Consider the following 27,594-nt stretch of genomic DNA (forward strand, 5'->3'; position numbering starts at 1 on the left):
GCTCATTCTGAACTTGTTCTGAACGCCAGCACTTTTAACTCGACTACTGGAGCTGCTCTACTTCAATGCTTCAATACCGCACACTACGGCCTCCAGGCATCTGGTACCGAAGGTTGCCTTGTATATTTTGATCTATATAATAAGTACTGTTTGCTTATGTCATATCTCCTTCGAAGGCCTAGGCCTTGCTTGAGGCCTGGTGTCGAACTGATTTTAACGAAATACATATTCCAGGAGCTGATAGTACACCGAACATTTTGTAGATTCATTACAGTGTGAGGGGAACGTTGTACAATTATTTATAGGAAAGAACTTCGTCGTTGAGCACCAGATTACCATTCCCTTCAAGCCTTGATCAAACCACATTTTTTCCAGTAATTTATCCACTTCTCGACGTCCGAGGCTTGGAGCCTTTCCGCACTATTCAGGCTTGATGATACCTGCACCGCCTTCGTCGTCTCCAACACCGGCTCATCTCCCAAACTACTGAAGAAATCAAGGAGACTGAGCCCCGGAATTTCTTCGAGCTGCTCCTTACTTGAACTCTCCAACGTGTCAACCCGCGTCCTAACATACTCTTGCATTTTCGCGACCCATGCGGCATAGGGTATGACCTCGAGAGACAAAATACTGGAAATGGAGTCGACGAGGAACCTCCATTCGATGGGTTTGGGGTGGACGATGTGCAAGACGGATTCCTCAGACCCGGACATTTCGAGCAGAGCGGAGGCTGCTACGTCCATCTGAAGCCAAGAGACCGTCTACAATACGTTCGATCATGAGCTGACATTCGCTGAAGATAAATTAAATCGAGGGCTCACCCCCTCTCTGTCTGGGACGGCTCTCAACGTTTGCGACCACTTCACCATAGCAGGCACCCATTCCTTCTCGTTCCATCCACCGTGAGCACTACTTCCGCAGAGTTGTCCCACGCGGATGACGTTCACTTGGATCCCGGTATGGTGCATTGCGCGAATCAGAACCTGTTCGGTGACCCATTTACTTTCGCCGTACCCTGATCCTATGACGTTTTTAGGGTCGTCAATAGCGATCTCCGCGAGTGGTTCGGTTGGGCTATGATCTACGGGGAGGGTTCAGTGAATCGCTACATCAAGAACGTACGAATCCCAACGTTAAAGGTGAGTAACTCACTCAGATACACCGCCATGGAGCTGGAAAAGGCGATCGACGGTGGACTTGCTCGGGGAGACGCCAACGAAAGATCGATAAGCTCGCGAACAGTGGCGATTAAAGGCTCGAATGAAGAGACGGCCATGTTGAAATCTAATCGCCAAGCTATACCATTCCACACGTTGTCAGGATGGTGAACGATATAAGAAGAGCATACGAACCAAGATGGATGATTTGAATGATGGATCCCTTGACCTGCCGCAAAGTCGTCAATTTACTCGATAAATGATGGTGTAGGTAGGACCAACCTCTTCGTATAGCTCGTCATCGAGTCCCAGTCTACCCTCGGTGTTATCCATCGTCAAAAACGTCACTCTACCATCGTCCAAAAGACTTATATCCAGCTCCCACTTAGCAAACGCCGCTACGTGTCGCTCCTTCGGGTGAGCCTCACCGCCACGATTCAGCGCGTAGACTTTCGTCGTATGCTTGCTCTTCAATAGTTGTTCGAGGACATGAGCGCCGAGTCTACCAGTGGAGCCCGTGAGAAGGACGACGGCCATCGGTGATGAATCAGAGGGTGGTGAGTGATCGTCTATAGCGCGTGACGGGAAGGAACTGCCGTATTTCTCGACCAAGGAATTCAGTGTCCTGATCTTACTCTCGACAACTCCGTCCTCGGTCGTGTCGGTAGGCTCCTGCACAAAATCAATCACAAATGCGGCGAGCGAAGAGATAGTAGGATGTGTATAGACGATATTGTTGGGGATGCCGTGGACGTATGACTTCGCCTCTGACTGGCGTAGAGCATTCACCACAATATTTCTGATATACGTGGCCTGGAGGCTGCCGCCAGAAGTCAGTCATGGAAAACCATCGTGGTAGAAGTACCACGAACCTATCGCAGCCTTGCTGGAACAGATCATCATCGTCCCCGAGTGCCTTCTGGACCACAGATGCAACGGCAGATCTCACGAAAGACAACACATTCTCGTCTGACCAGGTATCAGGGAGCGGAACGTCGCTTTGCGCACTACTCGCAATAGCCTCGTATAGGTTCTCGATCTCAGGTTCGTAGGCCTTCGTCACTGCGTGACGTCTCGCTGTGCCCTTCAGCGTATATTCGAACGGCTTATCTGGGCTCGAAATGAGTATCATCTACGTTCAACCAGTTCAAATCAGTTGTTCGTCTGACTGGGAAAGACAAACCCACGAACCTCTTTGAACAGTCTCGAATGAGTCGGAGCGAGTTGGTTCATCCTCTCAATCGAAGGCCTGCGCAACGAAAAATGAAAGTTCGTTCATTTGGTGAGGGATAAATCCATCATACCATATCATATTTCTGAATTCTGCCAAGCGGCTCTCGTCTCTTGGATCAAATGCTTCTTTAGGTTCGACGAGGATACCGTTCTGGACGCGACCGCGGCCGAACATGACCGCCCCTGCCACGGCTGGATCCTTTAACAAAATGGCCTCTAGAGGGAACTGATCAGCCATTTAGATGGTGGGTGGTACAACGACTTTTGTACAGACCCAAAGGTATAGGATTTGTCTAAGGAAGAGAGGTGCGACTGTTAGTAAGGTACAAGTTTTCGACCTGAAGTCTATATTCATTACCTTCTCGCCCGTTGACAACATCAATTGATCATCTGTGCGTCCGAAGACCTTCCACCTACTAGGGTCGCGTGGGTGGCGCTCCACTAGGTCACTAGTACGATACGCGTCTCTCCCATCACTTGTCTTCGCATTGACGACGTTAGGCTCAGCATAAGGAGTTCCCTGTGTACACCGAGTGAGAGCGTGCGGTAAGGTGGGAATCGAAAATGAAGACGAACAACGACCACGACCTCGAAAATATTCTCCATTCCCTCTTGAGGAAGGAGCTCGATGTCCAATTGAGGGGAGAACCTAAAGTACTCCCAATCGTCCAATGTCGAGGGCGTACCAGGAACGAAAACAGACACGGGGACTATTTCCGTTCTGGCAACGTTGTATTAGGAGCCTGTAACGGTTCGCGAAATCGAACACTCACAGTCCATATATTGGGTGGATGGGAATACCCATCCGTACGAGCTCATCCCCAGTGGCTTTGCTCATAGGCGCTCCAGCGTACAGCTTTACCAGTACCGTCAATATTCCGTAGCTTCACCCAATCAGGCTCAGGCTCACCACAGAGCGCAGGGACCTCAGCTTCGCGATGTTTGTGGGATCTTTGGCCCAAATCTATGTCATATAATATGGGTGAGTATATGTTTAATCTGAGAGCTCAGTGAGCTCACCTCGATGATCGAAGGAACACAGAAGAGCACGGTGGTCTTGGTTTCCAAAATGACGTCTAGGAGGCGTTCCGGTGTTGGTAAGATGGGTGGTACGGAGGGTTTGAAGACGCCTATCGCCATCCCTGTCGTTGACTGCCGAACACAAGTTATGACGTGCAACCTTTTCTACAAGTTTTTAGAAAAACGCAACGGCTATGGCTATAGTGCCGACGCAACCCATGACGTCTGAAGTATAGTATCAGCGTACTGGTCCTATAATCGAGATAGTGAACATTGACTGACGGAAAACCGGCAGAGAATGCACGCCAAAGACGTGTCCACATAAGTCGACATCACCAAAATCTGACGGTACTTCAGCAGAGATGCGGCTATGTGATGAAAGAAATGTCTTACAGGCGGCTCTTCCGATTTGGAGGAATCTTCGGTTAGTGATACTGATTGGCTTAGGGAATGATGTTGATCCTGCAAGCACCGCGTCAGGTTCTGTACTCGGCGTGAAGCGGTGGTCGACGCACCAGATGAATGTAAGATGCAGGCGACGTGATCCAGGTCTAGTTTCCCGAGCTCAACAAGCTCTCCGTGGTCACCGTCTGGATCAACAGTCTCGTCGGAAATATCAGCGAATTGGACCATGGTTAATACGGTGACCCGATAGTCGTCTCCCCCAAGGATCTCGAGAGCTACGTTGCTCGCCATCTGCATGGCCGGGTCCGGGCTCACGAAGAGCTGAACCACCTGCGTCTTGCGAAGAAGATGTGCAATAGCCTCGGGGGAGTTTCTCGTTGATATGGGGAATGGCACTCAATCATAGGAGTGCGTCAGGGTAGAGTGAGCTCGAAGTCAGGAATAGGGGCTCACCCAGTCCCAGGCGCATGATGGCGATTACAAGTAGAGCATAGCTTACGGAATCTGGACATCAGAGCAGGAATGGGTACCGTGCGATCGTGCAAGAGACAGAATTTGACGTACCTGCGTTGGCCAAGATACCAATGGGAGGACCGAGACTGGTCGACATCGGACCGTCTTCTACCCCGAAGGGAAGACAACTACTCTGTACGATGCGAGCCGCTCTCTTGACCATACGCCAAGTCTCTGCGTAAGTGATGGTCCGAGTTGTACCGTCTTCATTGGCAAATACGGCGTAGGGGTGAGAGGGAGAATGAAGAGCGTTGTACTCAAAGAGCTCTGGAACAGTGAGTGTTCCATCTAGTGGAGGAGCGGAGAAACTGGATGAGTTCTGACCCTGTGGGCGGGATACATGTGGCGGGATGATGAACTCGATAGTCATTTGGGTGGGGGCAGAGGTTGAGTATGATGGTGCACGCTCGCCTTCCTAGAGTCGCAGCTCTTTAAGTACATCACGTCAGGCGAAGGTTCAGTTGATTTGCTAAGAGCATCAGATAGGGGAATCTGACTGGACCTACATTCTTACACGCTCACGGCAATATGTCGTGCACTTGAGGTCGTAAACTGGTCCATGTAAGCTGCTCCACCGCGACACGCCGAGTGTGGTACTCATCACTCTATGGAACATCCCTCAGCAAAGGTAGATTGCCGAAATGCGTCGAGACGATGATCATGCGGTCGTGCTTGCTTTGTGGGGCAGGTCCAATGACGGCGCAAGACATCGCCGGCTCTCTCAAGTATGCATTTCACTATAACAAGAGGACGGCATCACCGAGGGAAGCCCGATACGCACGACGCTCCTTTAAGTTCTTCTCGTGGCCGCCTTTCCTTGCTTAATATCCGAATCATGCCTAGCTTTGAATCTAATGGTCAGAAGGTTAATCAAAACCAGGATAGGTTAAGTGGGCCGTCCGGTATGTAAAGTGGATGAGGGGCACATCACCTGCGACGATCATACCTTAGATACCGGACTTGACGCATTGCATCTTGATGTAATGGAATCATCGGGGACCTAAGGAAAGGCCGAATGACCGAAAGGGCAATGCGTCGAGGCGGGTGACACCAGCCAATAAACAGCGGAGGTCAATCAGAAGGCCGTATTGGCACTGGAACGTCCGGCATTCTCTCAAAGGTCGCGATTATGCAAAACTTCTCGGCAGCAATACTCTGCACTTGCATGTGGCGACTGGTCGACCGTGGAAACTGAAGCTTATGTAGACGAGGACATAGAGCTCCCTCCTGGAACTGAACAGTCGTGAAGAGCTCTTATTTTCTGAGACTGCTATTGAGGACGCGGTCGACGACTAATGTGTTTATGTTTACGCTCGAAAAGGCCGAAGTCCTCGTCTTTTAAGAATTGACAAACCAGCTTATGTTCCTTCCAGTCCCTATCCCAGACCGTCAGACGTCAGCACAATGGAATGAAGGCTTCTGCGAGACTAGCATCGACTCACATCTTCTGGCACACTTTATCACAATAATACGTGACGCTACACTTGACACACCTCGCCACAGATTTCTTGATACACCCCCTTCGCATACACTGTTTCTCGACATAACATACCTTCTCAACGAACCTAAGTGAGATCCATCCTCCGCGAATGTAGGCTTCGTCGGAATCGTCGTCGAGGAGTGTGGAGGAGTCGCCCGACATTCTTTCACGATCCGGTGAAGGATCCAGTGGGCCGTCGGGTGTGTCGAGAGAATCAGTGAGGGCACGGAAGATTCGAGGTCGAGGGAGTTCTGACTGAAGTAGAGGAACAAGCGTGGGGTGATTTTCGAGGAGGATATACATTATTGAGAACAGACGCCCCATCAGAACTGTAAACATGGGTCGAAATTTAGCTGATTATTAGCCATATTCAAGGTAGAGAGGTGAAAAGACAGCAGACCAGGTATTTCGGGCACCTCAAGGTGCGACACACAGTAGGGCAATACGTGGTCTAGCACAGCAAGAATATCGCCTTCGATGTACGAGCGAAGCAACCGCTCGCTATAATTCGGGTAATCGTGGTAACTATGCCTCAGTGATTCGCTGAGGAGCGTCATGACGAGTTGATAGGGCTTCATTTCGTCCGTCCCGGGCGAGGACAGTGAGATGTCCATTACATGAAGTAATTTTCTCCAAAGATCTGGCGTTTCAAATAAGGCATGAAAGAAGGCGTCGATCTCTTTGGTGAAGGCCTCATCCCAGAGAACGAGGAGTAGCTGGATTCCCTGATAAGCCTCTGTCGGAGAGTCCCACACTGGTCGTGAAGCAAGCTGTGAGAAGAACTTGGAATATGAGCGGTTGGTCGCTTTCACTATGCGGAGACACATATCGGTCTGAGAGCGCTCGCGGGCAGAGAACAGGCCGCGAAGCTGCTCCCCATCTGGTTTAATGAGGTGGCGAACAAGGAATGCGGAGGAGAGGAAGTCTGCCGTGTTTTTCGCCAGGAGCATATATCGTGTGAGTAGTGTAACGGTTGGGTCTGAAGGGACTAGGAAAATGCTGTCAATGCATAGCATGTAACAGTGAGCGTTCCCATTTCCATAAGATAAACCTGAGAGGAAAGTCTTACTCCTCGAATGAAGGATCGACCTGCATCAATTTCAGGATTAACCGGGGAATGATGGCACGCATCTGGCAAAGGTGTTCCTCTATCTCGATCACAAAGTCTGGTTCTTCCGAGAGCTGCAAGTGGAGCTCAGAGACATCGAGGTCGGCACAATAGCAGACGAAACCGGATGCTCACTCTCTTGACAATACCAGCCCAATGCCTCTTCAGAGACGAGGCGATCGCTTTTTCGGTTGGGCCATAGGGTTCATTCCAGTTTTGGGTGGTCTGGAAGAGAACATCCAGGGGCATGAAATAATACGATGGAGCCTGCGGTAGAAAATACGGTCAGTGAGAGTTAAGCATGAATCGAGGAGGATAGGTGGCAGTACTTCGTCGATCGCGTAGTCGCGGGGAACTTTGAGGTCGATGAAAGTTTGACACAAGCCATCAGCTATTCCGGCTCGCACTAAGCTCTTCCACAAGGGGCCACCGTCGATTGCAGCTTCGTGCACAGCCTTAAGTATGGGATATACGTCCTGTGGAATGGCCACACATACATCCACATTAGAGATGAAATATCCCGCCATGACCAAAGGGTGTTCACCATGTGTATATCTCCCGACGCGCTGGAGGATCCTTCGCGACCGAGCTCTTTGAGAACGGCAACGGCACGAGGTGCGTCCCGTCGTAGGACCCCCTCCCATCGGTCTCGATGCTCTCTCTGATAGGTAAAGGTACGCATTGCCTCCGAATACCTTTGCTCAAGAGACTCCATACCGATGTCCATGATTGTAGCGAACTGATTCAACGAATCGATATTTGAAGCTGCGGAGTACGAATTTAAAGGCCATTAACGTTCTCCCCTTGAAGAGCTACTCAATAGAAAAGGATGCGACCAATTTACTTACACAGGTATTTCAGCGAGACGACCAGTCGAGAGGCGTCGCGATTCAAAAAGGTTCAAAAGATATTCCCAGAGAAGTGTGGTGGTTGACCGCACGAGAGGTGGCAAAGGGCAAGTGGCACGCAAATAAAATAACGAGGCGGAGTTTCAATATGGACCAGATCACGCCACTGAATTTTGTGTCTCTTATTTTTTCGTTCTTCATTCAAGTCAGTTCTACCTTTGCCCAACCTCATTCCTAACACCATAAGCAGTCGTAAACCAACTGCATCCCTCTGATGTTAGTCCGCGAACACAAATATTGACTCTCTCAGGTAGTACAAGCACGAAACTTATATGAGAAATAGACGCCGATATCTTATTTAAGACGATCACCCAGACCGCAAAATCAGTTCCGTCGTGGCCTGTAGACTACTTAGTCCTCGTTGACCAGCTGTATGACCTCGAGTTCCAGTCTCATATTGCAGTGTGGGTAACAGGGTTGGAATCAGCGACGATAGAGGCACGGTACGAACCATGATGCCATCTTCAGGAATTTCGCTAGTGGAGCCAGTGCTTTTTTCTGACTCGGGGCTTTGAGTTTCTCTCCGCTGTTGCAGACTAGCACAATAAAGGAGGCTCGAATCCGGGGTGAATGGTGCCGATTGAGGAGTTGCGCCTCTCCCCCTTGCCATCTCAACGTTCGTCGTCAAGACCTGACATCGCTTTCGTTTCCCCAAGGAGATTGGTATACGGGAAGTTTGCATTGTTATAGGGCTGGAAAGAAGGTATAGCTGGAAAGAACAGTTCAGCAGATGAAATAATGAGGGGGAGAAGCCAATACGCACGGATGTGGTTAAGGAGACATTCAATGTTGACACTAGTCAGCAGGCACCAAATTACACTCAGCTGAATGAAAGACACAGGGTGTCAGCTGATTCTGGATCATCTGTATCATTCCCTTTGTGCTCCTAATCGGGTCAACATATCACGTCCACTCAGATACGGGCCCAACGGTATCTATGTGTAGGATCATTTGTGCGTCGTCACGATGATCGAGAGACCAACGCACCCATAACATTACGAGTTCATGGAAGATGAAAATATCTCGTCCGTGCATTAGAGAAAAAAGTATAGAAGAAAATTAGAACGAGTGTGTTGGTCTGATGGTGACACGACGGCGGAACCGAGAGTGGCACCGTGGGAATTAGCATGTGCATTAGAAAACACAGAAAATATCGAAAATGGACATGGAAAGTATGCATAGACGGGAAAGTGCAAACGTGAGGGGATATATGCAAGATTGATTGCGTGGTAGAACCTGAGAACTCCATCCTGTCAGACGATATAGCGAAACCGAGGAAATAAGGGGAGAAATAGAAAGCAATATGATGAACCGATGACAAAAAGAAAGGAAGCGTTCACCATTTGCTCAAGCCTAAGAGCTACGATGACACAGCGATTAAACACTGCCAACCTAATTTCCACCTTCCTCCCATCCCAGCTCCTCCAGCGAAAGCCCACCGCCAAGTTCCTTCTGCTTAGCGTAGTCGTAGCCCACAAAGCTCATCACACTAAACGGAAAACAAGACCCTATCAGCGTTGCGACGTATTAAAAGTAGATAGGGTTTCCACTCACTAGATAGTGCCATCCGCACAGCCCACCACCACCTCTTCGTGGCTCAGCTGATCGTAGACATGTCAGTTGTCACGAAAAACTTCGAATACAGTCAACGAAAGTGCGAGCCAAAACACACCTGCATCGACATCGGATTCTTCTCCGGTGTGGCCAAACCCGCGAACTTCGCAGGCAAGGTGCCCTTCAAACCCTTGACACCATTTAACCCTGCCGGCCCACCTGCAGCCGCAACGCTCTCCGCATCCTGCAGTGCGCCCCACGCACCAGTCACCGCCGTGATCTCCGTATCGAAGTCCACCGTGGCCGGTTTGCCTGATACGGAACGGTTGAGGCTGGTGTTGAGGCTGAATGGGGAGTTGACACGAGTGCCAGAGTCAGTATCGCTGGTCGAATCGACTTCGTCGTCTTCTGAGGCTGTGGTCTTGCTGGTCTTATCGCGGTGAGTGGACATGAAAATCTAGACACCAAAACAGGGTCAGTGAGCGTGGATTCCGAGGCATGGGGTGAAGGTGAACTCACACGACGGTCTGCGCCCGCACGCGAACTGAATCTGGTAGCAGTGACGACCCTCCTCTTCCTCGGATCCACAGCACCAACGGCCACATCTGGCGTCTCCACAACAGCGACCTATCGCCACCAAAAGGGAAAACCATCACCACGACATGTTCAGTACAGCATCACCCACAACAACGGACGCCAAAACCCACCAGCTTCGGTGGCGCCGTCAAGATCGCCGCCCTCCCAAACCTAACAGCCATCCCTCTCTCACCCATACCGGGCGACATCCCACTCGCACTCATTGGCGTGCCTGGCGTCCTCGGACTAGCCGCTCCATTTGTCGACATCGCGAGACTACTCCTCCCTTTCGCGCCCGACCCTGAACCACTCGTATTTGTCGAGATGAGCGACGGTCTCCTCGCGGGAGTGCTGAAAGAGTTCGATGATGTAGACCGTGACAGGGAAGAAATAGTTCGGAGACGCGGATTGGAGGAAGCGGAGGCATTCAGACTATCCCTGGGACCGGTGCTGAGGTTGTTGCTAAGATGGTTGGGCGTAAGAGGTGGGTTGGGATTGACTTCGGATGCAGGGGAAGCTAGGAGTTGGGGGCCATCCTCTGTCTCTGTCCATTGGAGGTGGAGAATGATAGATTTGGTGGCGCACTAGACGCAAGATGTTAGGGTTTTTGAGATTCCGCACAAAGGTAAAGAATGAGAAGAATAATGGGCGTACAGTCATCTGGGTACCTTGAGCAGCGAACCATCTATGCTAACTTTTCAGGGGTGCAAGAGGGAAAAGATGATCGAAACGACATACTGCAGCATATTGTTAGGCGCCATTCCGACGTTATGCAACTTCGCATTCAACACCGGGTCGCCCGCCCCCAACTCCGACAACTTGAACTGCGAAATCATCACCCGTTGTTCTACAATTCCCATAAGATCAATCAACACAACGACCTACATCCACACCCCAGGGGAAATTGAAAGAGGACTTACTGATGGAGAACACCCTGACAATCCCATCAATCGTCACACTGACCACCCTCTCTCCCTCCTCTCCTCCGGCCCCACCACCCGCACTGATCAATTGCACCCCAATATTCACCGTCGTTTGCTGTCCAAACCTCACGATCTTCGTTCCGGACCTCCAATCCCAACAAACCAGCGCTTTATCGGCCCCGGCTGACACCAAGTTTTTGGAGGACAGCGCGACGGCACGGATGCCGTTCAGGTGACCAGCTAGTTGCTGTAGCGCATTGAAGGTCACTGAGGAGAAGAGGTGTACGCGGCCGACGTCGTGGAAACCGACGACGAAGACCTCTGGAGAGTGGGAGATATTCGCTCCGGGTGAGTAGGGTGATGGCGCAGATATCCCGGGATGAAGAGGCTTGCGTACCTTCGTCTGCCAAGAAATCGACACAACTGACGGGTTTCTTGACTTGTAAACACTTCTTCAACTCGCCCGTCTCGATATCCCAGAAGCGAATCGTCTCGTCGTATGAGCCACTGATCAAACGCTTGCCTGTTGTGCCACACGACGCCACAATATTAGCCTCACCCTCATGGATCGATGAAAAGGTGCAACAGGACTTACCGCGCAACAGCAAGGTCGTACAGAAATTCGTGTGGCCGTTCAAGAACCTTACACTCTGTGGGAGCGCATTGCGGAAGTTAGACTCTCGGTGGTGTAACGAGCGATACAGTGGTTCCCTGCGATACCACATTTCAGCACACACGTCCTCAAATATTCCAAAGATGCGTGGACCGTAAATGTGTCAACTGAAACGTACCAGCCAGCAGGAGACTTCGGCGGCTTGAGTGGCAGAGGATCCGTAGCTGTGGTTTTCAGGCAGTGATACTTCCAGAGAGCGGGCATGTGGACTGCTTCTTGCCACTTCTTCGATACCTATGATACGTATCAGACATAAATCGAAATATCCGATAAAGGAAAGGAGGGGAAATGAGAGGCAAGCGACACGATGTACGGACAGGTTCGACAGCGAGGAGCTCTTGGACAGTGAGGTGTTTGAGAATCTTGAACACCAAGTCGGGCGCGAGATTTCCGATGATATCGAACGTAGATTTTGCGTACTTCTCCAATAGCAGGATTTGCAAGCGAATATCTCCAGGCATGCAAGCTATAAAAATAGAAGGCGGGAACATTCAGTATAGTCACATCGCAAATAAAAGTAGACAGCTTACAATCGAGAATGATAGCAATCCTGCGCAGAAACATCAGTGATGAAACAGAACGTTGGAGAAAGAAAAACTCACAGCCGCATCCTCTCATCCCTGCTCAGTCCTCTAATCGCCTTCTTCACCTCCGTCTCATTGAACTCCCCCTCCCTACTTCCCCTCAAGGCCTTCAACAGATCCACATCTCCCTCTTCATCACCCGCACGATCATCGCGATATCCGCTCCAGTACCCGCCCATCGTCTTCTTCCCACCACAGGTACAAAACTCGTCCTCATCCTGCATTCCCATAACCATTCCACCATTCATTCCCCTCTCGCGTTCGCGTTCTCGCAGGACCGAGACCTCGGCGTGGAGAGCATGAAGCTGCATGGCTTGGGAGGCTTGGGAACGTTCCAGGAGACGTTTGTAGTGAAGAAGTTTGCGTTGGTGGATATCGAGCAGTGTCTGCAGCCCTGCTTGGAACTATGCAATGCGTTTCAACAAACGTCAGGCGGTCAGCATCCTGAGGAATTGAGCCGAAACCGAGACGAGCACGTACATCCTCATCGACATCCCCATCCCCGGCATCCGTGACCATCTCCAACGTCATATCATCGCCATCCCACATCGACATCGCATCGGATGAATCTCCTGCTTCGGCCACCAGCCCCAAACTAGCAGCAAGACTATCTGCTCTCGGAGGCGACGAAATTGTCAACTCCGAAGCCCCCGACCCACTCTCCCTATGTCTCTGTGACTTCGTTTTCCCATTCGCCACACTAGGCCCACTACTCTTCCTCGCAGGAGTCGAACTCTTAGACACTGGTGGTGCCCCTCTCGCAGACGGAGCCGTACTTTTCGGGCCTTTGGTCTTGGGAGACGCGGTGAGTGGCGGAGTAGGCCGTGCCGAATTATTAGCTTTTATATTTGCTTTTACTTTGGGACTGGGAGACATGAGGTTGATTTGTGGGGACGAGGTGCTCGTGCTGAGATTGGCGTTATTTGGCGAAGAAGGAACGGAGATTAAACGTGCGCGAGGAGTCGTTGGTGGGTTGAAGCTCGACGGTGGGGGTGTCAGAGAAGAAGGCGATTCAGGCGTTTTGGCTTCGTACATGGAGACAGGGCGGGCGATGCTCCGAGTCGTGCCCGCGACCGAGGCTGGCGGCTTCATACTCGGCCTCCCACTTTTACCACCACCAACACCGTTTGCCAACGGCAATCCATTACGATATGATGTTACAGGCGAAGGTGACGACGGGCTATACGGTGTGCTAACAGAATTGGAAGGGTAAAGAGCCTGGATGGGCGCGGATTGAAGTCGGTTGGATGAGAGGGACGGAGCTGGGATGGAGGTAAAGGATCGTTTGCGATTTCCAGCAAAGGATTCGGTGTTGCCGCTGAACGATTTTGGGGTGACGGTTGGGGTTTCGGAGGTTTGGGAAGCGTTGGAGATGGCGCGGGGCTTGCTGACGGCGGCCGACGCGCTCGTGCGTCGCGAGATGCGCGAGGGCGCTTCGGAAGGGACAAGAGATCGGCGTGAAGTCATTATTCTATTCCCAAAAAGCGATGTACAATATGTTTAGATCGGTTTCTAAGAAATAATGTACTGAGCAGATGAACGCACCTGCTGACTGGCTATCCTTCGAGGGCCTTTCCTCTTCGAAGGCGTCGTCACGCTGAGTAACCACCAAGATCAGTCAGACCGTATAATCGAGCCGCCGCCAGTAACCCGCTTATTGTCTGCCCGTAGAAATTAGAATAACTTTCGAAGAGCAAGTATTCGAGATAATAATGAGACGCACAGAAAGTCGGCCTTCCAATGAACCAGTGTCCGAGTAATTCTGTGTCCTAAGCACTTTATCGATATCCGACTACGTTTATTCCACGCCACAAGACGCCCAGGCACAACAGTCTCAACACAACACCAGTCAAACATCGTTGATGGCACATACCACAGTACTGTAGTTGCCACCAATGATTAGTGCGCTGCGTCAGAGACAACAAGGGGATGTACGTGCACTACGCTATCTGGTGCTCTGACGTTCAAGTTGCAACGATAGCTGAGTCCACAGAGTTCGGCAACTTTTGAGGTTGATTGAGACCGTAGTACTTTGGGTATCACGTCCAATTATCCAAGAAGCGTTCGTAATCAGGCCAAGAAAAGATTAAAGGAATGCGAAGATGGTGGGGGGTGCGATGAGTGGATGCTGGACGCGACTGACAGTGAACGCGCTTCCATTCCCACGAAGGTACCGAGTAAAATGTACGCCACTGTGGCACATAATACGTCCCGAGTTGCTGGCATACTAGGGCATACTTCTTCCGACCTTCCTTGAGGAAAACGCAAGGAAAACGTCTACAAGAGAAGTTGAAAAAATTGTAGACTCTCATCTACAACATTTCCAGTGACAATATGTCAACGGCTTTCTTCAGCATTCTTCTCCAATCATTTCCCCGCTGTGTCAATGGCACATCACAAATAATGTCACAATCGAATCTGCCACATATCGAGCGCCGTAAGTAACTCTCCCCTTGGAAACCATCGCCATGATATTTATCCAGAAAGTATCGCTCACATTATACCTTCATACCTAACACGACAAGAAATTTGGCAAGTTCTAGGGTAGGCACGACCTGTACTTAATCATTTTGCGTCTCTGAAAGGCTGCCGCCTTCGATTTCCACGAGCGAATTATATAACTTCTGTGGTTCACAGTATCGTAAGGCTACCTGGCGCAATGGTAGCGCGTTTGGCTTCGACTGCCTCTCGGTACCAAAAGGTTGCAGGTTCGAGTCCTGCGGTGGTCATACCACATGTGGCATTCACAATGTTTTTCACCTAAACATGTTCTTGCCCTTCATGGTTCAAATTTTTGTCATAGCTCCAAGGCGGTCGATCCAGCAGAACACCGAACCTGGGGGTTTCCTTTTGCCTTTCTGCCTTCTGGTCCGGACTCGACGAAGACGACTACGGCTTCTGCTCGGTAGCATCTAACACAGGAAGTCGGTTGATCAAGCCACGACCGTATTTCACCTTGCAGGTCCTTGTGCGAGGATCACATGAAGTTTCTCATGCTCAACACGATCACGGTCCGCCAGACCTCGTACCGCAATTACCCCGTTTGTGTGCGCCTATTTATATACCGTACAATACGGTCGGGTTCTACGGTGGTCCGTATCGCTCCTCTAAACCATCATCACCACCCACAAGCCTCCCAGGACCGCCTGACCGCCTCGAAAACGCGGACGTTGCGCAGACGATATAACGCGACCTACACCCTTTGTGGGCAAGCGATCTGGCCAATAAATTTCTTCTAAAGCCACCTCTTTTTGGCGTCGGTCAGCTGTGCGTGTGCCGGTATACCTCGTGACATCGACTGCCGCCTAGTCACTCTCAGGCTGGGATTTGATTCTCCCTCTCTGACTTGTTTCAACTTCGTCCTGCTGTCCAACTGAGTCTCTTCGAGCAATAATGGCTGAGATGCATGGCCCTCCACTGTCACCAACTATGATACCAGATGACTTGACCATCGCTCAGTTCATGCTGGACAGACCTCATCCTTACAGGTCTACGAGCCGGCCGGTGGAAGCGCCGTGGCTTGTGGATGATGCAACGGGCAGGAAGATCGGGTTTGAGGAGGTTAGAGTTAATACTCCAGCATTCCAATTTTGATTGATGCGACTGAACCGTCCTCTGACTTACAGATTCGTGCTCGGGTGTTCGGTTTGGCCAACACTTTGAGCTTCGACTATGGGATTAGGGAGAACGACGTGGGTAAGAATTCATCGTCGTTGTCTATATTCTCATCAAACATGGAAACGTAATGCTGATTAGATGACTATCATAAGTCTGCCTCATGAGCCAGAATCATGTCGGTAAGTCGTATTTTGAATAAATGGGCGACGTCGGATGGCTTGCTCACATGAATCACTTTAGACTACCCTCTGGTCATCTGGGCTCTCCATCGTCTAGGAGCTATCGTAACGTGCGTTTTTTCCACAGTGCATCCTCCGGATCATTCACTAACGGTTAGATTTGGGCTAGTCTCACCAACCCAGCCTTCACGTCCTCCGAGCTTCTCTATCAGCTTGAGCTCACTAAAGTGAAAGCTGTTGTGTCCGACATCTCATCTCTATCAGCAGTCGAAGAAGCTGCCACACACTATGGAATTCCTCAATCACGCATCATTCTCATGGACGGCAACTCTTCTGGCCGACCGAAGTACGCGACAATAGATACACTGGTGCAGGGGGGGCTGGCTAATACAGCTTGTTTCGAGGAGAGACGACTTGCGCCGGGAGAAGGAAAGACGAAGATTGCAATCTTCTGTTTTTCGAGTGGAACGACCGGAAAGCCCAAGGTCAGTGTTACTAACTCCGTGAAACCCGTACGATCAGGATTCATTGGGCCGGTACCTCTCGTGTGTTCAGGCTGTTGCGATACCACATTACGCTCCCATAGCGAACGTCGTGCAGTCGGCCCTCTTCTGGAAGTCAAATGGCGGGTCTGACTCGAGGTTCAAGCCAGGCGATGTGAGTCTAGGCGGTCAGTTGCTTTGTGATCCTAACTATTCTTCGCATGAGTTTCTGCGGGCTTATATAAACTGTCATGCAACTAGTGCTCCCATTCTTTCGTAAGTCTCCTGGAATATATCCGTGACTTGGATGTCTCCGAGTCTGATATCCGCCACCGAAATGTTGCTGTTCATGACAGACGTCTATGGGTTGATTCTTGGAGTAGGCAATGCACGTTCCTCGATGTCATTTGCATCATCACTGACTCTTTGCTTCGTTAGCTATTCTGGTTCTTGTTTTGCGGCGTTAGTGGCTCCGTAGACTAGCCAGAGTATACACTTGTTGACTGAAGTTATCTAGGTGACAGTCGTTGTCGTCCCAAAATTCAACTTCATAGACATGCTGAAGAGCATTTCCACATATAAAGTGACCCATCTGATGTTCGTATCCCTATTATCACCTACCATCGCTTGCTCGATCTTGATTTCGCCTGACTTACCACTGAAAACAGGCTTGTACCTCCTCATGCCGTTCTACTCTGCAAGGTTCATCCCCTCCTTTCGTTTGCTCAATTCATTCACTAACTTATGTGCTCGAACAGTCGCCAGAAACAAGGCAGTATGACCTCTTTTCCGTCAGGCTCTGCCTGTTCGGCGCTGCACCGCTCTCGGCGGAACTCACGAACCAGTTCGTAAAGTTGTTTCCAGGTGCAGAGGTTGGTCAAGGGTATGGTATGTAATACTCGATCCTCATTATATTCTCCCCTTTCATGCTCATCTTGGCATTGTGCGGCCTATCGAATAGGTATGACCGAAACAGCCACTCTGGTCCTTTTGGTACGTGTCCCTTCATCAAGCGGCCATTCACATCCACTCGCTTTATATCGTTAATGTCTCCACCACTGAAAATATAATCTCTAGTACCCTCTCTCGCAACGCGTCGGTACTATTGGCAGCGCAGGACACCTTCTGCCTGGAGTATCTGCGAAAATTGTAAAAGCAGACGGGTCATTAGCGAAAGTAGGCGAACCAGGCGAGTTCCTCATCAAGACTCCGGCGATGGCACTGGGGTACTACCAGAACGAGATAGCGTGAGTGCTATGTCTCTAGAATGGAGCGGATTGTAAGCAGGGGCTGATTCTTGTTGCAGCACGAGTGAGACATTCATAAACGGGTAAGTCTTTTGTTCAGTATCCTAGGTCGCGAAACGTAACTTCATGGTGGGCGATTCACAGATATGTTCATTCCGGGGATGAAGTCGCAGTTGACGAGAATGGTGACTTTTTCGTCATCGACCGTCTCAAGGTACTCCCTCTTCCTCCCTCTTCCTGTTGTTCCATCTTCATCGCTATTACCTTGTTCAATTGAAAATCTGCTGATGTCCGCTGCTATAACAGGAATTGATCAAAGTACGAGGCTTCCAAGTCGCTCCCGCCGAACTCGAGGGCCACCTCCTGGACCACACTGCCGTTGCCGACGCCTGCGTTGTCGGTGTGCCAGATGACTACAGTGGTGAAGTTCCATTTGCGTTCGTTTCTGTTGATCCAGATACTGCGAAGCTGCTGAAGAACGACGCTACTGGAAGGGAGAGTGAAAGATTGAAGGAGGACATCAGGAAGGTACGTCTTGCTCCTCTCTCAGCCGTGCTTTCAGAATATTCACGAAGGCCTATGTATGTCGATAGTTCGTCGCGGATACCAAGGTATACTACAAGAGGCTGGAAGGCGGAATAGAATTCATAGAGACGGTTCCAAAGACACCGAGCGGGAAGCTGTTGAGGAGAGTCTTGCGAGATCAGGCCAAGGCGATCCGTGCACGCAAGCTCGCTGAGGGAGGAGCCGAAAGTTCTGCAAAGGCGAAATTATGAGAATCCGTGGTACTGCCCGCTTTCAAGATATCTAATATTTCTACGACCTCTACGCCTGTTTTTGTATAAAATTATGCATGTCACTCAACTAGATCGGCACAGTTGTCTTCAAAACACTTACAGGTGCAGTGGGATGACACCAAGGATCACCCGAGTATCTAGACTCGAACCACTCCCTGAGGCAAGCTGGTTCACTCGAAGATAGTTGTTCGAGTTGCCGCCGCCACCGACGTGCTATTTCCGGCTCGGTTTCTTCTGGGACTGGTTTACCAGTCTACCGAGTATCATGCATCTCAGACTGGATGAGGCGCACCCGACGAGAAAGAGCAGGCATCATGATTCGAGGACTGCGTCCGTCATCGTCGAGACCTTCAAAAACGCCTGAAGCAACGCCGGAACAACGAAGGGTTCCTGACACTCCCTCTGGATGTTTATCATGTCCCTAGACCTAGACTCTCTCTCCTCGAGTAGCTTTTCGTCGCTTCGTTGCCGTTCCAGCCTCTCATGGTTACGCGAGGTCTTGACGTTTTTGAGATGCTGCTCGATCATATGGGCGGCCGCTGAGAACATCGTGTCACTTCGTCAGCAATTCCTCTCTATCGACCAGATAAGACCCGAAGAAAGAGAGCACCTACTTTTCAGGTCGTGCTCTGCACCATCCCAGCCCTCTTCCTGAATGGCCTCTTCCTGGATCCTCAATAACACTTCCAATGCCTGTTCCTTTTCCGTTCTTAATCGCTGAATCTCCTCCCACATCCACTTCTCCACTCCCATCATTTCTTCGGTAGTCCGCTTGCAGCGGTTGAGCTCCTCGGTCTGATTTTCTATCTGGTCACGCAGACCGGCCAAAACCGAAACATGATATTTCTTCGTCACGGTGTACGGCGACGTAGACGGAACGGGGGAAACATCGATTGAAGATGTACTGATACCGGAGGTTTCCGTAGGAAGAAGAGGAGCAGGAGGAAAAGGAGAACGAGGAGGGGAAGTGGGAGGCGCATTCGCACGTGCGGCCATTTTAGCCTTCCGCTTGAGTTTCGCAGCTCGGACTTCAGCCTTATGAACGCGGGGTGCAATGTGCGATGCATCTGAGTTAATGAATGGGTCCTGTTCTAGAGCACACTTTCTACGAGTGGAAAATGTTGTCAATAAAATTTCTAATATGATGCTAAACATCTGAATCACGGCGCACCTTCTTGCGCGAGCATTTTGACGGTCCTTCTGTTCACGGTTGTTCACGCGGTTTGAGCTCATTAATGTTTGAGTAGCTGAAAGTAGGAACACTATAGAGAAAACCGAGCTTAAGCGCAAGAGCGAAGGCCAGGGATCAAAACGATCAAACTAGACCGATGGACCTTGAAGTTGGATTGCCAGTGATAGCTCCACGATTTGTCCACTATCACGGGGAAGCATACGAAAGCAATTGAAGTCAGGGCGGAGATTGAAAGGAGCCGCAGTGCCGAGAGGACGGATCCTTGAGCAATGCTCGATTTCACTGGACATGAGCTGAACGGAGTCCTTGGGTAGCGCTACCTCCATCCTGATTTTGAAGAATCCTCAGTGTGATAAGGAGTGCTCACATCGCGTTCGGCAGTCATATTGATTAGGAACTTTGAAGACCAATAAATAACCAGGAAGGAAAATGTGCCATGCGCTCTACGGGAAAGTGGGTACAATATCATTCAAGTATCGTGTCGGTCATCTTTGACATCTTCAAAAATGCCTGGAGTAGCGCCGGAACGACGAAGGGGTCTCGACATTCCCTCTCAATATTCATCATGTCCTTCGCCCGTGACTGTCTCTCCTCCAGTAGCTGCTCCTCCATCATCTGGCGTCCCCGTCGCTCTTGATCACGCGAATCCTTCAGAACGTTGACCTGCCGACCGACAACGTGAAGGGCAGCTGATGATATAGATGGACTCGTCACTCGTTGCTTTAGGACTGATAGAGAGAGCTTAAAGAAAAGGGAACACTTACACAGTAGATCGCACTCCGACTTGACACCGTCTTGTTCCTCATCCTGGCTGACCTCTTCCTGCATCTTCATCACCACGTCCAACGCCTGCTCATTGGCCATCCTCAATCTCTTGATCTCCCTCTGCATCTCCGTCTCCCCATCCATCATTGCTTCCACCGTCCGCTTATAACCGCGCATCGCCTCGTTCTGAGCTTCTACCTGGCTACGCAGACGAAATAGTTCAGTACGAGAATCGTCGCTCGGGGTGGGTGGCGAGAAGCTTGGCGATTCCGATGGGTATGACTCCTGAATTGGGCTCTGTAATGGCGTTGCTGACATCGTCACATATCCAGGCGGATATTCGTATGCCTCAGTTTGTCGTGCGGAAGATGAAAGCTGGCCTTCATTACGGCGACCCAATGGAATAGCATTCGATCCAGACTTCTTTTTGCTGCGTTCTCTACCGTCAAGCTGGATTGAACCGCGTCCGTTACTCGGCAATCCCGCATTTGATCGATGTGTGGTCTGCGGCGCCTTCGGTGTGGACTCACCAATGTGACTGAAAGAGTGTGGAGGGTCAATGGTAACTGATGGGCGAGGCGGAAGAGAAGGATGGGGAAAGGTAGAGCCAGCCAGAAGCGTAGCAGACGTGGAAGATGTTGAGGGGATTGTAATGTCAAGAGACGAAGACGATGGAACTTCGGAAGGCCAAGGTTCACGAAATGGAAGTTGATTCAAGGCTTGGTTCATGGAATAGGATATGTCTGTGGTCGTGGAACGACCTTGCTCGCCTCCATGCAACAGTGTCGGATTCGCAGACCTCCACATAAACGGTATATCTGACGGCTGGAGCGGACCAGCGACAGAATTGAATTGGAATTGGAACCTATAAAAATGGATATGAACGAACGAGGACTGATAATTGGTATGTGTGCGTTTGACTTACAACTCCAAAGAGATCCTGTAAAAGTTCTTATTGTTAACACGTATCATTCTATGAAAAAATAAGAACATGCTGATGATTATCGTACAAGGAACATGATTTGAGCTGATTCGGTGTCGCAGACTCTACATGCGTCTTGAGGTTATGCTCGAGGACCTGGCTAACAAATGTTCGGCGTTCAATCCTCGTGATACTTGGAAGATGGTCATACGGGTGCCCAGACATAGGAGTGGGTTCACGTACGCCGTCTTTTTCACATCATAAGTCAATTCCAAGGCTTCTGGGAAAGTCTTTGAGATGCGAACGTTGTTTTGCTTCGGAAGAGAAATCTTCAGGAGCTTCAGATCTTTCGCGACAGATTTCGAGAATGTATTTTTGAGACTCTGCGGGGTCGCGTTACGCCGTATTTTCTCCGCCGTTATGCCTTCGTACCGCATACGGAGAACGAAGCTATGCCCCTTCTCTGGTTGCCCCTTGACCATTCTATCGAAGCATAAGAGCGGCGTGTTGAGTTCGGGGCGTTTTAGGGGCTTAGGACTCGGATGGGGACGGTTTCCTGATGATATGTCGAGCGCTGGTCGAAAGGACTGCATCAGATTGACAAAATTCCACAGGGTATACTTAGAAGTATACGTACGAGGGTAACATAAGAAGTGTCTGAGTATATGCTGGTAGTCCAAGACCGAGAACTGGACACCGGTGACCGAGACAGTGCCAGCTAACGAAAGCGATAAGAAATTTGACCCGTGTTTCGGCGAGTGCCGGAAACTCCGCGTGTGGCGTGATAATCGGAGGGCAGTTACTTAATATATGTAGAGTCGAGCAGGAGCTATGGCACACAAAAACCTGTCCTGTACAGGAGAGGTAACCATATACCCGCGCTTATCACGGATATGATTATGTACTCAAGACTGATTTGAGAAGCTCTAGAAACACAAAAAACTCTTTGCATCCCCTCTCAATTTCCGCCTCGTGCGTACTGCCTCGAGAGCGTGATGGTAAGAGACAAAGAGGTTGTGGGAAAACCACAATGTGGCGGTCAATATTTACGTGTCGCTCCATGGTCCTTCCGGGGAAGTATTTCTTCCCAGTTTAGAAGAAACGTACATTCAAGCCAGGAAACGGAGTTAGAGTAAAAAGAACAATGATTCGAGTACCTTTCTGTATCATGTCTTGAGTTCATGAAAATCATTTTGTCAACATATCAAACATTTTCCACCGCGAAGTTAGGGTGGCCCATGGCAAGCCCATGAGCGGCCTAGTCAAGTGATTGTATTTTCCTAGTTTACTACAACATAACGGCCCGATAACAAACGAGAGGCAGACGCAGGAAGCGCGAGATGGGAAGGTAAAGATTATGAGTACATGCAATGACCTCGAAGAAGAGCTACCATACAATAACATACGAGCCGGGCGGAACAGCGCGAAGCAGCGAAAGCGAACAATAAATGTAATTGACAATATCAGCCCAAAATAGAATATTATGCGAGCGCATACACAAGATGCATGCATGTGAATTGCCGTAGCTAAACAGGAAGGTACGATTGAGTCGTGAATGGAAGTTCATGCATGGGGGTGTGGGGTACACAAAGGAAGGAAAGGAAGGGGAGAGAGCAACTTGACAAGCGAAGTGGGAGCTTCAATCAACCTTGTCGATCTGAATCGTACACGTACGACGACGATGCATGAGGCTGAGAAGGTAATGACCTATACGGAGCCGTGGAAGGGTACGGAGGTGGACGGCGAGCGACACCGGGATCACTATGCGTACGTGGTGGCGGGGGCAGGAGCGACTTCTCAATCGCTCGCTGCTTGCGATAGTCGATGTAGTCCCTGAGACCCAGCTCGATCTTGCATAACCGGCCCTCGAGCGTCGGCAACTAAACGCAAATAAATGAAAGGCATGGATACATGAGTCAACTTAATCTTATAATAGCTAGGTCCGTGCGCAGAGTATACAGAAAGAGAAGGATAATAGACTCACGTAGTCCATCACGTCATCCGGAAGATTAGGTTTGCGCCTACTCGTCTTTCCCTTCCCTTTGTCATTATCCTTCGTACGAGTGGGGGATGCGCTTCTCCCTCCGGGTGGAGAAGGCTGAGGATACGGGCGAGGAGGAAGCTCTGTGGGCCCATGCTCGAAGTCATCCGGAAGAAGACCCGCGGGATGCGGCGGCTGCGAAGTAGACGGAGGTACCCAACGCCCCTTCGACTGCGAGGCTGGGTATGAGTGAATGGGCCCTGGCTCTCGACTCTCGACAGGAAAAGTGATCATCATACTCCCAGCGATTCCGACTGACGTCGAACGCGTCCTGTCGTTGAAACTGTAGAAGCCTCGCATTGCACTAGGGACGACGTTCGTCATCGATGAGACACCTGCGGCAACCCGACGTTTCTTGACGGGAGGCAATTCGTCTACAGGAGATTTCTGAATAGGAGATCGTGTCTCAGTGGACGAGTAGGTAGGGACGGAAGTATGGGACGCAGGGGAATAAGATTGGAGAGAATTCGAAGTGCTTCGAGATGGAGACTCGCTTGTTTGGTCGCTACTGGAAACCAAACACCGCCGGTCCCAGACAGGACTCGAGGGTGATACTTGGTGAGGTCCAGGTTCGATTCTTGACGGTTGTTCTTGGTCGTGCCATTGAAGGCCCTGTTGGCCGGGAGTAGACTGAATGGAGGTCATGCCAGTCGTATTACCGGCCGAGCCGCGCTCTCCTGACACTGTGCGCAAGGAATATTAGTAAATGGTCGTTGGCCAAGACGCGGTAAACCAAACGTACCCGGAGAGATCGTCGAAGGTCTTCCGTCGCTACGAGAAGAGGGAAGCGTTCTCTGTGATGCGGCGTGGCCACGCTTAGCGGATGAGTTATGTCTCATCGGTCGAGAAAAGTCTGACACGGAGAGGATGTAGTATGCACCGTAGCGGTATAGCATGAGATAATGATAATGAATAGATTATTTATTATACTCACCGGTATGAATTCTGCAGTCGAACCGGGGTAGGTGGAAGAAATCACCGCAGGATGGCGTCCTTATATATGCAACAGGATTTAATGTTTGGGGATGTTAGACTGAGATTCAGACACTGCATACACGACCAAAGCACAGAAAATATTTTTTCTGCGGAAGGCTCGGCAATGATTACCAGCTTCCTCTCCGCCCCGATGGGCGACAGAGTTCATCATTCGAATCGGACGCCCGAAGATGTTGATTCGCCCGAACGATATTGACACAGCGTTCAGTCCGTCGAATATGTCGTGCCGTGGAGGCACTTTCCAGTATCTGGAATAAAATGCATTACACAATAAACAGAGTGAAATTGAGAAAGAACAGGGTGTGCTGAGAGAGAGAGTATTCTGTTCTAGATTAGGAGAAATACGACGTGATGCACTGTCTGCAGGTAACATTCTCTGGGCGTGGAGCTCATCCCGTAGGGCGGCGACGCTAGTTTGAGGCTGTTCATGCGCCCTCTATTGTTACGGGATAGTGTTGATACGGGATCGATACTAGGAGATGAAAGCTCTCGTGGGAGAGCGCGACATGGTTCTGCTCTACGCAGGTGGTAGGAGCAGAAAACGGCCCATCCCCCTCCCAAGCGATCGAGACTTTGAAAAAATACACTCACCTCATCCATTCTAAGCAATTGCAATGGGAACAGAAAACGTACCCGGAAAAGGATGCCTAGCAGCCCAAAATTTCTATCATTATATTTGGTAGCGCTCGCGGGACCAGCCTCTAGATTGCAGACATGACGGGAACAACGCTGAGAAATATGTATGGTCAGTAATGAAGCCGTGCCATAGGACGTTGACGCTGCATATGAATTAATATAAAAGGTAAAGTTTTGCTGAGCAGGCAGCATGAGAACGTTGGGGGGGAGTGGGGAGAAGGGGGAAGAGTGGCATGAGAAAGAGAGACGGACGCAGAAAGACCCAGGAGGACTCGGGAGTTGCCGGAAGGTTCCCGGGCTCCGAGCGTGGCGTACTGTGGCGCCGAGTCAAGGATAGTCTCCGTATAAGTATGCCCGGACATGGAAGGAGGGAGGATCAGAAAGTGGGCTGGGGTAGTTCACTTCCGTATCTTGTCTTGCTTCTATGTTCAATGTACCCTTACTGTACATGTAAGGAACACCTAAGTCCTGTTTGTACCAACTTCAACCAAGTTTGTACGCCGCATGGCGAGCTTCTTATATTCGTCCGAGTCGTTGTGTGCCAGTTATAATGTTTGTCGAGCTGGTGGACCCTCAAAGGTGTGCTTGTCACCGTCAATTATCATCACTCTCCGTAACTTATTTAATATGGTACGTATACACGATACATGCTGAAACCTAACGTGAAAAGAGCTCCAGTGTCCAGTGCTGTACTTCCCTCCCACCGAAAAAATTATTCATCGAGCAATGTACCCGTTAGAAGTCGCACACGACCGTGTATGAGTCGAAAACGGAGGGCTTTGACTGGCGGGAAGCATAGGCATCTTAGCCCTATTTTATCTCTTTAATGATGACCCAAACTTCCGGATGTATACTCACTTAGAAGATATATGGTGCGTGTGGACTCGAGAGCACGCCTGAGTGGCTTTACCACACGTAATGTGTCGATTGAAATAACAGGGCTCAAAGGAGCGGGTCAAGGGAATGGACCTGTGCGGTAGCGATGGTAGCACGACGAAATAGGTGGAATTGAGTAATGCAGAAGACTTGTCCCCTGCGAGAGACAGGATCCGGTCGTCAGGCGAAGCTGCTATGAGGTGAGAAGAACTGGTTCGGTCGCTGTGTTTGTGCTGGACATTTGCCCGTAACGCGGCGATAATTCCACTCGGTGCTAAACAACGGTGCTTCGGTGGTGGCGTTGATCCCGGACGATGGGCTCTTTGGGAGGTGCAGGAGGCGAATCGTAGACCGGGTTCAAACCTGAATGGTCTCCACAGTGGTAACCCAGAAGGGAGGTTTACACATATGGAAGTTTTTAAGCGCTAATGCCCGGATGCTACCCTCCGGTTGTTGAAGTACTTATTCAAAAGGGGATAAGATGCATATGAAGGGAAGATGAGAGACGCATGGAATTCGGGGATCATACTTTAAATCTAACTTACCGAGGATTCCACTTGACATACACTGTTGCAACACATCCCATTTAAATACGACGTATCACGACTGTCGGGCCTTTCAGCTCAAATGAAGACGACAACCTCAACTTTCGGGGATCATGAGCCAGCTGTGGGTCATTTGATACCAGAAGTGCGCACCTTGAGTAGTGCTCATGTCTGCAGATTAATCACATCTTCGGGGCGATACACCGACCGCAGCGGTGATCGCACTCGATCTGCATGAGAAAAGGAGGGAAGTCCATATCGTCCAGTCACTTTGACATTGGCCACAGCTTTAAGTGCACTCAGTACCTCATTTGAAAGGAAGCAGACGTTGTGTCTCACCTGATGATCCAATTTCTTTTACTGTCGCAAATAAATGAACGAGACCAACGTGCATGAATACGAGAATAGGGGACTTCGGGTATCATATGTTGAATGATCAAGGCAAATCTGGATCATCAAATGCTGATTTCGAGATGCGGATTCCGGTGCGAGACATATTTCACAGCGGTATTCGGGCCTGTTAGACCAATAATGATGCCTTCGGGAATCATAAGATGAATTTAGTTGAGCTAATACCTGTTTTGAACCACGCACCTTACGGACAAGAGCACTACAAGAGCGCACAAATCTGGTGAGTACGAATGAGCGGATGTCGGGCCTGCAAGATCAAAAAAAGATGCACCCGGTGATCAAAAGACAACCTCCATTCATTCAATGCTTTTCATGAATGAGGGTTTTGCGGAGGGCGTCAGCGGCGATTGGTGCGATATGCATCAAAGCTCGACGCAAAGAAGATACGGTGACGGTCATGACACCGGTGATCATACCATATCTTTGGATGCCCCCAGTACTGCTGTTGAAGGAAGATTTTGGAATGCCATCAATAGTAGACGCTAAAGATCAGAAAATCAAATTTCATAATGTCCGGAGAGGTCGCCCGTGCTATATCATCTTCGTCGCTGAGATTTCCCTGCACGGTTCCCGGAGGGAACAGCGTGCGCTCGGTACGCCAGTTGGCGGAGTTGCATCCAAATGAATGTCGACAAGGATTCTCCCGCCTTGACTTTGCGCCCAACGAGAGAGAAACCTCGTGAAGGGGCCGCACGTACTGTACTTAATTGAGTGAGGCATATTACAACGATAATGAGAAGATTACCGTGCTGT

The 27,594-nt window shown here is 50.1% G+C and overlaps 7 protein-coding genes and 1 non-coding gene across 8 annotated transcripts; 2 read left to right on the forward strand and 6 right to left on the reverse strand.

The window, feature by feature from the left end:
* Nucleotides 1-239: 239 nt before the first annotated feature.
* Nucleotides 240-4,698, reverse strand: STEHIDRAFT_106132 (acetyl-CoA synthetase-like protein; the record flags this gene model as incomplete). The annotated part of the gene is made up of 20 exons (XM_007311226.1): nt 240-761; nt 822-1,081; nt 1,153-1,296; nt 1,353-1,386; nt 1,440-1,977; nt 2,030-2,289; nt 2,349-2,406; nt 2,462-2,606; nt 2,665-2,683; nt 2,749-2,910; nt 2,967-3,111; nt 3,164-3,246; nt 3,301-3,354; nt 3,411-3,542; nt 3,601-3,635; nt 3,693-3,752; nt 3,804-3,872; nt 3,926-4,210; nt 4,269-4,319; nt 4,380-4,698. 20 exons carry the CDS (start codon nt 4,696-4,698, stop codon nt 345-347), a joined length of 3,270 nt encoding a protein of 1,089 aa, XP_007311288.1. The 3' UTR covers nt 240-344.
* Nucleotides 4,699-5,598: 900 nt separating this feature from the next.
* On the reverse strand, nt 5,599-7,643 carry STEHIDRAFT_143140 (uncharacterized protein; the record flags this gene model as incomplete). Its single annotated transcript, XM_007311227.1, has 7 exons — nt 5,599-5,704; nt 5,771-6,137; nt 6,209-6,807; nt 6,878-6,990; nt 7,052-7,183; nt 7,246-7,392; nt 7,461-7,643. The coding sequence occupies 7 exons, from the start codon at nt 7,641-7,643 to the stop codon at nt 5,599-5,601; spliced, it is 1,647 nt and encodes a 548-aa protein (XP_007311289.1).
* Nucleotides 7,644-9,216: 1,573 nt separating this feature from the next.
* STEHIDRAFT_69189 (uncharacterized protein) lies at nt 9,217-13,601 on the reverse strand (the record flags this gene model as incomplete). The annotated part of the gene is made up of 15 exons (XM_007311120.1): nt 9,217-9,313; nt 9,379-9,425; nt 9,497-9,835; nt 9,898-10,005; nt 10,086-10,538; nt 10,609-10,639; nt 10,693-10,801; nt 10,875-11,198; nt 11,275-11,400; nt 11,473-11,588; nt 11,669-11,784; nt 11,868-12,016; nt 12,081-12,100; nt 12,153-12,538; nt 12,615-13,601. 15 exons carry the CDS (start codon nt 13,599-13,601, stop codon nt 9,217-9,219), a joined length of 3,408 nt encoding a protein of 1,135 aa, XP_007311182.1.
* A 1,178-nt stretch (nt 13,602-14,779) lies between these two features.
* On the forward strand, nt 14,780-14,863 carry STEHIDRAFT_t319. The gene has a single exon. It is a non-coding gene; the product is annotated as a tRNA-Arg (tRNA).
* Nucleotides 14,864-15,404: 541 nt separating this feature from the next.
* STEHIDRAFT_143142 (phenylacetyl-CoA ligase) lies at nt 15,405-18,503 on the forward strand. Its single transcript, XM_007311228.1, has 18 exons — nt 15,405-15,695; nt 15,761-15,830; nt 15,905-15,931; nt 15,993-16,041; nt 16,101-16,416; nt 16,487-16,601; nt 16,675-16,689; nt 16,770-16,792; nt 16,852-16,875; nt 16,931-17,010; nt 17,082-17,115; nt 17,172-17,301; nt 17,375-17,406; nt 17,491-17,660; nt 17,720-17,743; nt 17,805-17,874; nt 17,967-18,188; nt 18,254-18,503. The coding sequence occupies exons 1-18, from the start codon at nt 15,528-15,530 to the stop codon at nt 18,434-18,436; spliced, it is 1,752 nt and encodes a 583-aa protein (XP_007311290.1). The 5' UTR covers nt 15,405-15,527; the 3' UTR covers nt 18,437-18,503.
* A 266-nt stretch (nt 18,504-18,769) lies between these two features.
* On the reverse strand, nt 18,770-19,690 carry STEHIDRAFT_163544 (uncharacterized protein; the record flags this gene model as incomplete). The annotated part of the gene is made up of 3 exons (XM_007311229.1): nt 18,770-18,996; nt 19,072-19,562; nt 19,629-19,690. The coding sequence occupies 3 exons, from the start codon at nt 19,688-19,690 to the stop codon at nt 18,770-18,772; spliced, it is 780 nt and encodes a 259-aa protein (XP_007311291.1).
* A 408-nt stretch (nt 19,691-20,098) lies between these two features.
* Nucleotides 20,099-22,000, reverse strand: STEHIDRAFT_150911 (uncharacterized protein). The gene is made up of 6 exons (XM_007311230.1): nt 21,974-22,000; nt 21,580-21,910; nt 21,425-21,496; nt 21,340-21,354; nt 20,414-21,279; nt 20,099-20,338 (listed from the first exon to the last, which is right to left on the reverse strand). The coding sequence occupies exons 2-6, from the start codon at nt 21,816-21,818 to the stop codon at nt 20,115-20,117; spliced, it is 1,416 nt and encodes a 471-aa protein (XP_007311292.1). The 5' UTR covers nt 21,819-21,910; nt 21,974-22,000; the 3' UTR covers nt 20,099-20,114.
* A 979-nt stretch (nt 22,001-22,979) lies between these two features.
* Nucleotides 22,980-23,701, reverse strand: STEHIDRAFT_135679 (uncharacterized protein; the record flags this gene model as incomplete). Its single annotated transcript, XM_007311231.1, has 2 exons — nt 22,980-23,216; nt 23,321-23,701. 2 exons carry the CDS (start codon nt 23,699-23,701, stop codon nt 22,980-22,982), a joined length of 618 nt encoding a protein of 205 aa, XP_007311293.1.
* Between the last annotated feature and the right edge of the window lie 3,893 nt (nt 23,702-27,594).

Source organism: Stereum hirsutum, assembly GCF_000264905.1.
Source record: "Stereum hirsutum FP-91666 SS1 unplaced genomic scaffold STEHIscaffold_24, whole genome shotgun sequence".
NCBI lineage: Eukaryota > Fungi > Basidiomycota > Agaricomycetes > Russulales > Stereaceae > Stereum > Stereum hirsutum.